Raw genomic sequence first — 15,564 nt, 5'->3', positions numbered from 1 at the left:
ATCAGATTGATTCTTTTATGAGATAAAATGTAAGCAATTCAACTAAACTAAGTCATGCAAAGTTTAAATGACTGATAACATCACTCTACTATTTTTAGCATAAAAAATGGAGGCTTAAAGAGTTTCAGACAGCATACAGAGGATAAATTGCACACATAAACTATTTTCTCACATGCCTTACTGTAAGATCTTCCATATCAAAAAAAAAAAAAAGACCTGCAATAAGAGAAATGTCTGTTTAGCATAGGATTAACTCAAACGCTATGACAGGTTATATTGTGATTACCTGCTTATATATCTTTTTGTTGGACTAGGAGAGAATTTGAATTCCATAAGGACAGAGGCCGTATAAGGTCTCTGACCTTCCTGCTTTTATTCTTAAGAAAGTTGAGTGGCTACTCTGGAGGTTGCTCTTACCCAAGCTTGGTTAGAACTTGCTACTTATAACCTGCCAACCCCCAACCAGGGCCGTTCCAGTGCCTGCCTCTGCCTTGGGTTCTGAGAACTTAGCGGTGACGCACAAGTTCTCTAGTTCCCTGGCACAAATATTCTAGTAGGAAGGAGAGGAAAAATAGACACATAAAGAATACATGGATAAGATAACTAGATACTGGCAAAAGTGTATGAAGAAAATAAACAGGGTCCTATAAAGGAGAGCGAGTGGGGGTTGGCTGGTGAGAAGCACATCACCGAAGAGATAATGTTTGAGTGCGTGGATGGTGTTTAAAGCTGTGGGTTGACTGAGATCACTCAGGGGGAGGACGACAGGTGGAGAGCACAAATGTGAAAGCGACAGAAGAATGGGTAGAAATTGGAAGAAGTTGTGAGGCTAAGAGGAAGTCTGCACGTATATGCGCATGTATTGAATTAGACGGGAGAGTTTAGAGCAGTCAGGCTTCTGATAGAGATGATCCAGTAGAGAGAGAAAAGATGCTGATGTAGGATATTGAGGGTGTAATTGCAGAAACAATGTTCTTAAGAAGATTAGAGGAATGGGATCAATGCACAGCAGGAGAGGTCATCTGAGGTAGGACTATCGCTACCTCATGAGCTGCCACAGGGGGGAAGCTGGGGAGGCTGGAGCCTGGAGAGCTTTGTAGTTTTATGGCTGAAAAATAAGGGGGTTCTTGTCGGATAGCTTCCTTTTCATGGTGACATGGAAGGCAAGATAATCCACTGACATTTAAAGGAAGAGAAATGTGAAGATGTTTCAGCGTTTTAAGAAGTTACCAGGAAATATGAAGCAGTCATTTTTGAGAGTGGAAGAACTGACTAACATAGGAATGGATGAGATTATTTGGAAATATTGAGTACCTATTTCCTATTTGTGGTGGAGAGTTTAGAATTTCACAAATTGAGTTTGGTATTGCATATTGCCCCACCCCCCAGCTCCACTGTACTTTCAATAGTCAGAGACTGAGAAATACTTAGTGACAGAACTTTCCTCAGCCATAAGTAAAGCTTTACATTAAACTGTAATTTATCATTCACAATGGCAGTGCCATACGTTTGATAGATGGTGGAATACATACATGCGTGTGATAATATTCGTCTAACCACCAATAATGCTTAGTACACATATAGTTTTTTCTGCTTGGCCCCCGGCTCCTGTAAGAATTCTGCTGTCTCCCTGTTATCTGAGTATAAATTTGGAGCTAATGTTATAAAATAATGTTAAAGCATGAAGAGAGTATAGAAATTCCAAAGTTTGGTGTTTCCTCTCTCTATTAGCAGAATCATCTGCTAATTTACCTAGGGAAATTAAAAACCAAACGCACACTCCTGAGAAGACTGCAGGTCATCGTGAGTATCTGCCAGGGGTAAATTAAAGCCTAAGGATCCTCAGACTAGTGGGTTTTCTTTCCACATTGTCGCAATGAAACCCTCATGAAGCAGTGAAGAAATGTTCATTTGGTAATTTCATAGCAGCCCATAAAGTGATGCACTAATAGGAAAATGGTTAGCACAAATGTTAACACAATTATCATGGAAAGGACCCACCTCAAAATACCTGAGATGATGGCATAAGAGAAAATGTTTAGAATCAGAAGCACAGTCCTAAGACCCAATATGCCATACTTTATCTCTTACAGTTTTAGGTTTCTAGAGGCAGAAATTATTATTAAATTCCTGAACTTTTATACGGTAATGTAAGGGTTGGTTGCTGCAATCTTGATTGGCAGCATGCAATGAGTTTTTGACTTTTCTCCTGTTCTTGTGAAATGTATGTGATCCTTTCCAGTATACTTCTGCTCTGACCTACGATGCCGTTCAAGTGATGACGGAAGCTTTCCGCAACCTTCGCAAACAGAGGATTGAAATTTCCCGAAGAGGAAATGCTGGAGACTGTTTGGCAAACCCAGCAGTTCCCTGGGGACAAGGTGTAGAAATAGAAAGGGCCCTTAAACAGGTCAGTCCCTCAAAATGACTGTGAGTGTGATTCAACAGGACCGCTAACTTTTTTCCCTGCTGAATTAGTCGTCCTTGTTTTATTCCTTATGCTTACTATACAGGGAAATGTATTTCTTACCTATGCAAAAGTGGGTTGAAGAGTAACAAGTAACCTCGTCAATGCAGTTTTCTTGACCTGAACCCCATTTGGATCTTTGGTTGAAGGACATTTAAAACTGTGCTTCGTTCCTCTTTACTCATTAGGTTCAAGTCGAAGGTCTCTCAGGAAATATAAAATTTGACCAGAATGGAAAAAGAATAAACTACAGCATTAACATCATGGAACTCAAAACTAATGGGCCCCGGAAGGTAAGTGCTTTGTGATCTGTGGTCAGTTCTCTCTGTGTGAGGAGGTGTGTTAGCTAACTTATCATCTCACTTTTCCGAGGAGTCCTGGAGACGTATATTCACATAGAGAGAATTTAATGACTTCCAGAAACAGATAATATCTTTTAAGTTGTTTTCTAAATCAAATCTGTTCATTTCTGGTAAGTGCCCTGGAAAAGAATTTACTTTAAAGTAACTGTAAGTAGAGCTGTTATACTTACAAAAATTTTTTTTTGACAGGATAGAGAAATAATGAGACGAAAAAGAGCTTTGGTTCAGAAACCAAAAACTAACGAGGTCCAATATGCATACAACTATTAAATTCAACATCTCTCTTTTAATTGTTGTGGCCAATATACTGGTGTTTTGATTCTATTTATGTTTCTGTATGAATACCCCCACACAAAGTAGCCTTGGAGTATAAGAAAAATGAATTTGAAGAGAGAAGCAATATCTAAGAATTATTTTTGTTTGTTTTTATGGTTTTTTTCTATTCTCATTAGATTCAGGCATATAAAAAAACACATTTCTGTTAAGAAAAAAGGTTGCTTTGGGGCTTTGGGTGTGATTTGGAATTCAGATGTGGGTTAATACTTTGCTGATTGAAAGGTCGTTTATCCATATACCTACCTGCTACAACCTTTTTCAGATTGGATACTGGAGTGAAGTGGACAAAATGGTGGTTACACTTACTGAGCTCCCTTCTGGAAATGACACTTCTGGGCTTGAGAATAAGACTGTTGTTGTCACTACAATTTTGGTAATTACTTACATATGCATATGTTTTACTCTCTCGTTTTCTTCAGAAAAAACAATCTGCCAAGGGCAGTTTCTGTTGATAATTTAGGATATCCCCAACCTAATACAGTTCTGCTTTGGGAATATTTTCATTATTCATTGCATATTTATTCTGTTGAAGGGACTACACAAGCTCTAGCCAAAGCATTTAAAATTTTCCCTTGTCTCTTCAAGACGATGGTTTAGCTTAATAGACAATTCATACCCAGGAACATACCCAGGGGAACAGTTGAGGAGACTCTTGAGGGGAATTCTTCATGTTTTCTCATGTGCACCACCTCTTTATTCCCTTAAAATTCTGGGTAAATCTCTATCTTTACATTCATTACAAAATTTAATAATGTTGTAGTTTCTCTTTCTTCACACCAAAAGGTGAACTTCTTGAAGACAAAGATGATCTCTCTTCTTTATACTCCAAGTTACAACACAGTGTTGGCACATAGATAGGGCAAAATAAATGCGTATTAAATGAATGGGGTACAGTTGAATTGTATCTTGAATATCTGTGCTTTGCTAAATGGAAGAGAGATGTGAGTCATCATAACATACCGTTGGGGAAATAAAATGGAGAAAATGATATTGATATACTGTATGACAAAACAATTTTTGTGTTTTGTTTTACAAAGGGGAATACTAAGCAGTGATTAAATATGATATTAATTATCTTTGAAAATATTGAGATGAAAATATAAATAGGCTAATAAGGAATTTGAAAAAAATATTGGTAAACACTTGAAAATATCTTAAGTGCAGCTTATATATTTTAGGATATTTGCCTTCCTCATCTAAGATTGTTGCCATTGAGAGGAATTATTTCACTGAGTCTCTAGATATATTTGGTGCCACCTTCCAGTGGAGAATATTGGCTGTGTTGGATCATCTTTCCATACTTCCTCTTTCTTATGCTCACAGGTGAAGTTATTACCTAGCTGCCCTTGCAGCATCACTCTAGGACATTTTAAATCTTAGATGAAATGAGACCAGAAGCCTGAAGAGATAGAAGCAGCACATCTCCATGGCAATAATTTTATCATTATCCCTGGCCCAGTAGTGACACAGGGTTTTGAGTGAATTTAGATTTTTGGTCTAATTGCTTTAACCTAGAATAAGAATATGGAGAACTCATAGTTGAGTATAAAATGTATTGACAGCGTGCTTCTTCTCTAAGTCCTTGAAATTATAAAACGTTTTTACAAAAAGGGCCATTCCGTCCTGTTAGCTTTGCAGTTTCTTATTTACTTTGGTATGGCTAAGTTCAAACCATCTTGATGATATATAAAGACAGACACTTGAGGACTTTCTTTGGAAGCATTATCTTACACTTCCCCTTAACATTACATATTATCTATATTCCACATGTATCTCCACCTAAGAGGTAATTATTGAGTTAGAAGATTAAACTCAATGAGAGCATATGATTAACATAGCTGTTTTAATCAGCTGTAGCACTGTCTTTCCATATAGGAATCTCCATATGTTATGATGAAGAAAAATCATGAGATGCTTGAAGGCAATGAACGCTACGAGGGCTACTGTGTTGACTTGGCTGCAGAAATTGCCAAGCATTGTGGGTTCAAGTACAAGTTGACAATTGTGGGGGACGGCAAGTATGGGGCCAGAGATGCAGACACGAAAATTTGGAATGGGATGGTTGGAGAGCTTGTATATGGGGTAAGTACAGCAATTTTCATAGATAAAGTCATTACATTTGACAGAAGGCCTCGCCTCCCTGCAAAGAACCAATGTCTGATGTTGTTGGTTTCCCAAATCCCCCTTGGAATACTGTCTTATTTCCGGTGACCATTTTAAAAATTAGAGACTGAAGCCCCAAGTAAACATGCATGTTAATGTAGTCGGGATGGATCTGCATTTCATCTGCCTTAAAACATATGGGCCAAACCCACTGTTCACAGGCCACCTAAGGCATAGTTAATATGTACAGATGTAACTATCATCATCAAGTCAAATGAGCATACTGTATATTTATAAGAATAGAAGAGTTACTTGGAGAATTAATTGCTTTTTTATGTTTTTAATTTTATAGGTATAAATTGCTTTTTTGTTCATTCTTTATGCGGATTCTACCAGGGAAACAATTATTGTCATTTCCCTGACTTCCTTTTTAATCCAATGATGTGATTATGATTCCTCTGTGATCATAGCTCCAGCTACTATCACCTTCTCTGTTTCCCTTACAGAAAGCTGATATTGCAATTGCTCCATTAACTATTACCCTTGTGAGAGAAGAGGTGATTGACTTCTCAAAGCCCTTTATGAGCCTCGGGATATCTATCATGATCAAGAAGCCTCAGAAGTCCAAACCAGGAGTGTTTTCATTTCTTGATCCTTTAGCCTATGAGATCTGGATGTGCATTGTTTTTGCCTACATTGGGGTCAGTGTAGTTTTATTCCTGGTCAGCAGATTTAGCCCCTACGAGTGGCACACTGAGGAGTTTGAAGATGGAAGAGAAACCCAAAGTAGTGAATCCACTAATGAATTTGGGATTTTTAATAGTCTCTGGTTTTCCTTGGGTGCCTTTATGCAGCAAGGATGCGATATTTCGCCAAGGTTGGTTACTCACCTGCTTCAACTTTGTGCATTTTAGGTCTCAAGTGGATATTCATGGTGTCTATAAATTCACTCCAAAGATCTAGCCAGCTGCCGACTCCCTGTCCGAGCAGTCGAAGGCTCCTTCAAGGACATTCTTTTACCATCGGCAAAAGGCTGTGAAATATTTGAGCAATGTTCTTTGAATGTTGATCATTTATTTCCACGGTGAAATTATGCACACCTTGGAGAGGCTGTAAAATGCATAAGGTCATCATTCCATGCCTTCTTGGAGGGGTACCGTGTTTTTGCTGCATATTCTCATTTTACAGTCATCTGTGCATTGATACACAGGCCTGTATATGGGAAAATGGGCAACATTTATTAACCACAAAAGCAACAACTTGCTGGGCAAAACTCCATTTGTTCATATCCCATCTTTTTTATTTTCCTATTATTACCCTGTAGAAATGGTAAGGGAGAGATATTATGATTTTTTCCCCAGTTTTGTTTGCTGGATTAAAAGGCACGTGTGATAACATATTTTCCAAATAGCTAGAAATACACAATACTGCACTAATGATGGCTGATAGGTTACAAAAGTTTGTGCCAAATGAAACAGTAATGCACACTCACAGCAGGCACTAAATTCATACATGTCTATCGTCATTATCTGTTAAACACTGTACTAGAATGCCTAATTATAATGAATTGGTCACAACACAAAACGCATTTCACCTTTGCTTATGGTTCCTACATGGGTGTGATTGATAGCCATGCCTGACTCTTCCCTTCAGAGGAATAAATCTTCCTCTTTGAAGCATGAACACTTTAACATTTAGAGCTTAAATGATTACCAGCCTACTGGCACATTTTAATTTGAGCTGGAATATCCCCCTTTGCTTCTATGGGATATCATAGTAACTAGCAAAGAGAGTGCCTTTTCTAATACTATTTCATTATATTGTTACCTTGTGAGCAATTATGGAAATAAGCGATTAACTTCTAAACACAAAATGAGAAACCCAAAATTTAAAGCTTCACTGTTTCAAACAGTGAGACAAAGAAAACAATAAGATAAAGGCAGAAATGATCAATATCTGTTTTTTCTGACAGTAAGGTACTTTTTTAAAATGAATGATATGAAACTAAAAAATCTTGGTTTCATCAGGTTCCCTGCAGCTTCTCTACAAGATGACAGTGAATTAGAAATATGCCAATATACATGTGTATCTCGTTAGGATGACTCTGTCAAAGTATCAAAAATTCATATTTTCATCCCTATATTTAGTTTGTCTGCTTTAATTTAAAGACTGGAAGAGAATTTTCTAATACTGAGGGGGCAAATAACTAATTAACTTGAGACCTCAGAGAGCATTCTGCTCCATAATTTACTGATGAAATGGTTCACCTTGGAAAGAAAGCTAATGAAATATAATGTCACCATAGTCCTGAATTGCAAGGCAATTATCCTGGGATGACATCAGCTTTGATCTGCATTTTGAATAGAGAGAAGTCTATAGGATTCATCATGAAAGAGCACATATTGACCTAGTTTCCCATAGATAGACCCTCAGATTTGTTTTCTCTGTTCCCCATCATCACGGCACTGCAGGAAGTTGTTTGTGGTATATTGTGCTTATCTAGGAGTGGGACACACAATTGCACAGAGACCTGAAGCACAGGGAACATTTAGCAATCCAAGTGTTATCCCAGGACTCACCATGAAATAGGACTTCTAATTTTCAATGTCTGCTTCCTAAAAAACTACCTTTTGTGTGTGCTTTCGATTCCATTCATGAGTCATGATTAACCACAATTTTACATGTAGTAACTTTTTTAAAGAACTGAGCCATTATTTCTTAGGATGCAGTGAAGGCTTTTCAAGTTCAGAAAAGAATAGGAGAGCATCTTTATCATCTTTAAAAATGCATGGAATGCACAGATAAATTTAGAGATGCTGTTTTAAATGTATGAAAATATTTATCGTCTGTTTCCAAACAATATGTAAGATGGCACTATATTATTAATATTAATAGAACACATTTAAAATTTCAATTTAGAGTGATCTATTGAACTGACTTAGTCATTTGTCTGAAATTAAGTTTAGAATATCCTATAGTTTTCTGAAAAACAGAACATAGAAATTATGACAATAATATGCTGTGGATATGATTTTTATTCTCCTGCTTGCTTCTGTTTTTACCCCAAAATCTCTAAAGGAAGAAAATGAATATTTATAATAAATATAAAGACAATTATTAAGCAAAAAGAAAAAAGAAATGATAATATATGTGCATTTATTTGCTTCCTTAATGTAGGTACTGCAATATGAAAGTTTTATTTTTAATTATATAAAACATTTTTGTCTGTCATCAAAAAATAAAATTGAATATACACCTTTGCACAAAATTTCTCAGGAGCCCCTTCAGAAACATTAATAAGTGCTTATAAATTAAGTAAATAATAAATTTCCTTGAAATACTCAATATACTTTAAATAAGTTGACATATTTGATATCATTAGATCCGACTTAACACTGGAATTGAGGACAGTTTATGTTTCTATCTTGACTCATAGAATGACATAAAAATGGTTTTTTAAACATATTCCAAATTTATATTCAGTGACTGGAGTAAAAAACAATTATCATGTAATTAGCTTTTATTTTAAAGGATTCAGACACTCAGATACTTAATCTGCCCTTTCAAACAGAGGGTACATATCCTACAATTATGGGATGAACAGTGAATATTTTGAAAGTAGCAGTGCCAAAATAAGCATTTTCACAAATTTAAAATATATTTAATGTCATTTTCAGACTATAACTAAGAAGTATTTAACTTTTTCTATCCCGTCATATTTTATTTCATTGTTTTCATCATTTAGAGACTTTGTGATAAAGGCTCTTAATTATTTTTTTTTAATTGCAATGTTTCTTTTCTCTTTTGGCAACAGATCTTGTATCTAAAAAAAATCTTTACTTTTAAATTACCTACCTTTTTTCTTGATTGCTTAAATAGGTTATTTTACAAATATTTTACCCAACAACTTGATTTCGTGTGTGCATTTCCTCAAAAGGGTCATTCTCTCCTGTTAATTTTCAGTTTTAGTTTAAGCAATAACTTGCCGAATTTTGGTGACTTGAAATTTTAGAAATTTTACTTTTTCATCCTAATAAGTCTAATTGTTAGATAGCAGAGCTATTGATAACAAAGAAAATAATTGTTTTGTTTGTTTGCTAAGGTTACTAAAATGCCTTATTTATGGGCATAGTAATACCAAATCTTTCAAACTAATACAGTATGTAACTAAATTTGTATGTGCATATCTATATTTATCTCTCTAAGATTTTGAAATAAACTATTGGTAATGAATTTTGAAAAAGACTTGAGCAGTCTGCTATGTAAGGATTTATAGTTGCTGAAACTTTGTTATGTCATTATATTTCATAATAGGAATTTATATCTTGGCGAACTTTTTAAATGTCTAATTTGTTTTCCTTGAGCTTTCTTTTCTTTCTAAGGAGGAGACACAAAAAAGCAGGGTCATGACAGCCCATGCCCTGAAGTGGCAGATTTTCATTTGATAAGAAATATATTTTGCATTAGACCTTTGTTTTTAAATTTTTCTTCCTGTACTGTATCTAAAACCTATAGTTTTGCACACTCAAAAACCTAATGAAATTATAGGATTTTTTGAGGATTTTGGACCATCGTTGGGTGAATGAAATATTGATTTCCTCAATATTCAGAGCTACATCTATAGAGCATACTCTTTCTTTTAATATGTGAATTTGTTAGTAAATATGGTTTTGAATTCCCACCTTAGATTCTCTTGTTCATGGATAATGTATTATGAATATTGGATGGATTATTTGCTTGGTGATTGAAATTGCTTCTTGATGGGATCATACTGTAAACTGCTTGGGCATTACAACTAAGAAAAGATCCCAGGAATCGGAAGTTTTGGCCCCTGTGCTGGTCATTAAATCTAGCTCATCTGTACCCCTTGCCAAGAACTGAATTTCTCATTTCGTTAACCAGCAGATATATTGAAAAGTATAAAACAAAGTATTCATATAAGTCAGTATTTGCATAAAACTGCTAAATTGCTTGTTGAATTAGGTCATTCATTTCACTCTACAAATCCATGTCATACTTGTTATTAGATCCCTCTCTGGGCGCATTGTTGGAGGTGTTTGGTGGTTCTTTACCCTGATCATAATCTCATCCTACACGGCTAACTTAGCTGCCTTCCTGACCGTAGAGAGGATGGTCTCTCCCATCGAAAGCGCTGAAGATCTTTCTAAGCAAACAGAAATTGCTTATGGGACATTGGACTCCGGCTCCACTAAGGAATTTTTTAGGGTAAGAGCATTTGCAGCTTCCAATTTTGTTATTAAAATTTATCTTATTTAAACTCTCTTTCGCCCCATCCCATGATCATTCCAAGGTGTTATGGCAAAAACACCTCCATCTTTCTGTCTCTAACTCAATCTCTATTTCTGTCTCTGTCCCTGGGCATTTCCCTACCTTCACCCAAATCTCTATTTCTGTCTATTTCCTATTTCTTAACTCAAAAGAAAAACCACAAGGTTGCAAGGAAATCGTAGTTTTGTGAAAAACGATGGCTATTTTGGAACAAAATTAGGTTACTTTTAGATTGCTTTTTAAACAAGAGGGTTTAAATTTGGGTTTTATTCTAAATATGTATGACTGCATTTATCTTACATAGTTTTCAGTTAACTCACATTAAAACCAGTTATGTTAATTCTATACCAAGAAACATACTGTATTCATTTGTGAAAATTCTGAATTTTTTGCGCAAACCCTCAAAAAAAAAAGGTTAATGACAAAGGGATTCATTCTTCTAACTTTTAAAATGAGCACCCTAAATATAATGTGCATATCAAATGTGATTTAATTATTTTGATTTATGGCCTTTCAGTCTTTGTAGAATAAGCTAAAGGCCTGATGGTGGCATAATTTTCTCTCATTTCACTATTGTCTCTGTATAATTATTCTTTCTATTAAGATGTTTAAATATAGCTGATTACCTTAAGTCTGAAGCCAATTTCTGCATGATGATTTCTGCTGATCTGTGCATATCTTTGGATGTATCCAAGTCTGTTTGGGTGAGATATTGCCAGTTTACTCTAGAATTAGGGTTAGGGCCTCACGTTGGCCAGCTGTTTGAAGCAGTATATTATCAGTTGAAGACCATTTCCTTCAATGTTTCCTCTGGTCTCCTTTCCAAATAACTTTATTTGGACTGAAGAGGTGATGACTGGAAAGATACTAGGGGCAGAATCAAAAGCTATGTGTGGGAAATACGGGAACTTAATGATTTTATTAGGTTCCCCAATCTAAGTGCAGCAGTATGTTTGATCTTTCAGCAGCTTCTCTGAGCTTAATGCAATTCTAGGTATAAATGTTATAACACAGATTTGCTATTAAAGATAATTTATTGTCACTTCTGGATATATACGGCATATGTGTATGAATATCTCTTGAGATAACACAGCGCTCCATTATAACAATGGGTTTATTAAAATAAATTAGAATATTGCATAGTTCTTTATTAAAAGTATATTTTGAAGCCTTTTTATTACTTTTGCCCTAACGTGGTTTGCCTTTGTCTTATTTATATATTTTTTATCAGTATTCCTCTCATTTGAAGAATTTGAAGTCTGTAAATGAGGCAGGCACCTATTATGTCATGGGGTAGTTTCTTCTGGTGCAATTTAGGTTACTTAAAAAATAATCTTAATAGTTTCTAGTCACTCTCCTCCAGATGAGTATTCATCCATTGAAAGTTGCTGCCATTATCTGTAAAGACAACAATAATCCCAATGTCTGCACAGCACGTTCACTACCACTGAGCTTTTCAGTACACCCGAACTCAGGTAATCCTAGAAACATTTGCTTTAATCACCAGTGTGCCAGGATTCCATGGCCCATACACTCCCGTACCCTAGTAGATAATTCAAGGAGGCTAAGTGACTCTGGACAGAGAATGCAATGGCTTGTGTTTCAGGACCTTTACCCCAGGGAGACCATGGTTCCAACATGGTGGATATTTTGGGACTATATATTTATTTCCCAATGTAACTCATGGTTTGCCACTTGTAAGACTGTGAAGTTTACCTAGAGTAATAGAGAAGTGCTGATAGTATTTAGGGAAACTAATAACCTATTGGGAGTTTCTTGTGCATTATTTCTTTGAATACCACAATATTTCCATCTGATAGACAGGTCAATGATTTTTGCTTGGATTCTATGCATTATTAAATTGAAGTTTGGAGAAATTTGAGGATTTGACTAATCTCAGGTGGCTAATAAGTGTTCCAAGACTTGTTAGTCATCACAAGGGTCCTAATCTGCCTTGCAGAGTAAGGCATTTGGATATATTTCATGGCTTCCATGCTTTGCTTTTGGTCACATCCATGTTTGCTAATGTAATGCTAGGTTGGGTGAGCAGAGGCAGGAAGGTGAGAAGGCTTCTGTCGTGCTCTTATCTTTAAAGCAAAGGTGACATATCCATAACCATTCTTTACTGAAGATGGATGCCCAGACAGAGGTTCATCCTTCCTCTCAATATAGCTCCAAAAGGATCTGTGGAATCGATGAAGGCTAGATCTCAGTGCAGATAGAATTATAGTCAGCTTCCCTTTCATCTAAAGAAAGAAGAGGATGAACTCAAAAGTATTTAAATGCCACACTACTCTGTATTTGTAAAAGGAAGATAAAAGCCTACTTTCGAAAGTGAATAGGAACTTTTCATGTTAATTTCTCCACTGAAACATATGACATGGTTGAGATTTGGGAAATAATGTACACAGAAGGTTTATTTCTTAAAGATGAATTAAATAAAAGGGAGCTGCTAGATCATGAATAATTTTGAGCACTTTGCTAACTGTATTAATGTGTGATAATTGGGTACCAAAATAATAGTGAGGAAAAATATAATTTTGCTTCTAGCCCCCAAAATGTTTTTTTAAGATATCGTGCTTTTTCAAGGATATGCATCAAGTCTCATAATTTTCCAACATAAAGCTTGTTGCACTGGTATATAAAGATCGAATTATATATTCCCTTTTGAACAAAGCATTTTTCTTCACAGAGTGTTATTTCAAATGTATTGAGACTGGGGGGGGGGGGCGGTGCAAGGGTAGTTCGGTGGTAGAATTCTCATCTGCCACGTGGAATACCTGGGTTTGATTCCCAGTCCATGCACCCCCCCAAAAAAACCCCAAGCAAAACAAAGAGACAAAAATTCAACAAATGGTGCTGCAATAACAGGTGCTCACATGGAAAAATAATGAAATGTGACTCTGCCACATAGCATGCAAAAAAAAAATCAATTTAATATAATGAGGCTAGTTCAGAGCCATTTGAAAGGCAAGATGTAACTGATTTTCACGAACATTTCTTTCCTTAAATCCTTAGCGGTGCTGGAATCTGTTCACTAGCTGTACTCTGGTTGAATTTCTAAGACTCTGGTGAAAAGTGTTGCATAGGAAATTCTCTTTGCTGGTGTTCCTAAAATTGGCATTCACTGCACGTCTTGGGTGAGCCCCTCTCTCAACTGTGCGTTTGCACCCCAGGCACTTTTGGAGCTCCTGTTGTAAGGTAATTTCAGGACAGGGTGAAAGCTGTCAAGTTGATTATTATAGTGCCCAGATTGCTAAGAAAGGAGGTATAGATAGAGTGGGCTGAAGCCTGAACTGAAGACATGTTCTGTACCCTATGTTCTCTGGCCATCTGTTATGCTAACTTTCAGACTCAAAACAGCTAATCATATGTTGAAGAAGAAAGTGTTAACATTTGCCAATCTTCATGGTCCTAACAATTCTCTTCTGTTTCCTAATGTGGCTTTACTTGGTCTTATTGGCAGCTTTTCTCTTTTGTATGTTCTTTTAAATTAAGATTTCATCATTTATATTATTACCAAATTATTTTCTACTATCACAGAGTATATCACGTTAATGTTCTGCTTTTATCATAGCAGAAACTTTGAATTTCGCCGCTGGAGAAATTTATATGAGAAATAGTTCATCATCTAGTCTAAACTTTGAGTAATAAATAACTAGCCATAGGATAAAAAGTTATTTAAGACCATTTAGAGATTAAACGGTCTGTTTGGAAATAATATCCAAGGCTCTGAGTCCCTCGTCTTTTGCTCTCAATATTAATTAATGTTTCATAAATATATATACCTTTGTTTGGATGAAGGTACCTTATATCAATTTATAAGATGAATATGTCATCTCATTTTTAGTTCTCTATTTTGTCCTATGGTGATGATAATAGTTCAGATTTATTTTTCAGTTTGCAGGCATATGATTTAGTAATGAGTTCTTATATTAATATTACTTTAGAGAAAATAATGAACACTTACTAAGTTTAGCATTCTAATTTAAACTGAACATTTTCTAAATTACAATACATATTTTCCTTGAGTGATAATTATTAAATCACACATTTATGAAATATTTACTTTGTCCCACTAGAGAGAGACAGTAAATGGAGGACAATCTTTTTTTGTTTGTTTGTTTTTGTTTTTTTGTTTTTTTTCTACATGGGCAGGCATCAGGAATCAAACCCGGGTCCTCTGGCATCACAGGCAAGCATTCCTGCCTGCTGAGCCACTGTGGCCCACCCATTGGAGGACAATCTTGCAACCACCAAGAGATGTGAGATAAAAGAGTCTCCATCTTCATTTCCTGGGGTTTGCTGCTTTTGAAACCCTTATAAATCCCTTCATAGAGTGAATTGCAGAGTCTGACTCATTTGGATTTGCTGATCATCCCTAATCATTGCGCCGCTGTAGCATACCTATAATTAATAGAGAATTAGGCTTTCGATTAGAAATCATTATGTTTAGAATTTTTCATTTTAATAATTTCATCTGTCAATAAAATAAGACAGATCTTGAATTGTATGGTTTTGTTTAACATCTGTATGGATTATGCTTCTGAAGAATCTTAGATTTTTCAATACAGGAAATTTACTTTTGGATATAAACTTATCATTGGACTGTCAATCAGTGAAGCACAATTGTTACTTAGCAGATAGGAAATTTGTCAAGCCTACCCTCAATCCCCTACCTTGCACCCTTTCCTCTGATTCTCTCCTTTGGGAGTGTGAGGGATGTAGTATATCATCCAAATAAGTAGTCTATTAAATGATGCTAATGTCAGCTGAAGATGTTCTAAAAGACTGCCAAAGTAAAGGTTTTTCCCTTCTTATTTAACTAATCTTTCCATTCTCAGAGGAAAAATTTAGTCTGACAATCATTTTTGAACCTATATGGTTGTTACTCACTATCTCCAATTTTTAGAGTTTAGAAATAGCATAAATGATGTTTCATTAATGCACATGTTCCCCACCTGAGTGAAAGAACTAATTTGAAATTTTTCTTTCCGCAATATATGC

At 35.7% G+C, this 15,564-nt stretch overlaps 1 protein-coding gene across 2 annotated transcripts in view; it reads left to right on the top strand.

The window, feature by feature from the left end:
- The window catches only part of GRIA2 (glutamate ionotropic receptor AMPA type subunit 2), a 150,330-nt gene that overhangs the window by 115,074 nt on the left and 19,692 nt on the right, over positions 1–15,564 (top strand). For both annotated transcript variants that reach the window (XM_077139691.1, XM_077139690.1), the window contains 6 exons: positions 2,243–2,410; positions 2,656–2,760; positions 3,428–3,538; positions 5,041–5,247; positions 5,775–6,145; positions 10,296–10,494. In XM_077139691.1, the coding sequence (XP_076995806.1) occupies positions 2,243–2,410; positions 2,656–2,760; positions 3,428–3,538; positions 5,041–5,247; positions 5,775–6,145; positions 10,296–10,494 (1,161 nt within the window). The remainder of the gene's footprint in view (positions 1–2,242; positions 2,411–2,655; positions 2,761–3,427; positions 3,539–5,040; positions 5,248–5,774; positions 6,146–10,295; positions 10,495–15,564) is intronic.

The sequence above is a fragment of the Tamandua tetradactyla genome, chromosome 22 (assembly GCF_023851605.1).
Source record: "Tamandua tetradactyla isolate mTamTet1 chromosome 22, mTamTet1.pri, whole genome shotgun sequence".
Classification (NCBI taxonomy): domain Eukaryota; kingdom Metazoa; phylum Chordata; class Mammalia; order Pilosa; family Myrmecophagidae; genus Tamandua; species Tamandua tetradactyla.
The sequence above is the reverse complement of the archived record's forward strand: the minus strand, read 5'-3'. Positions and strand labels throughout refer to the sequence as shown.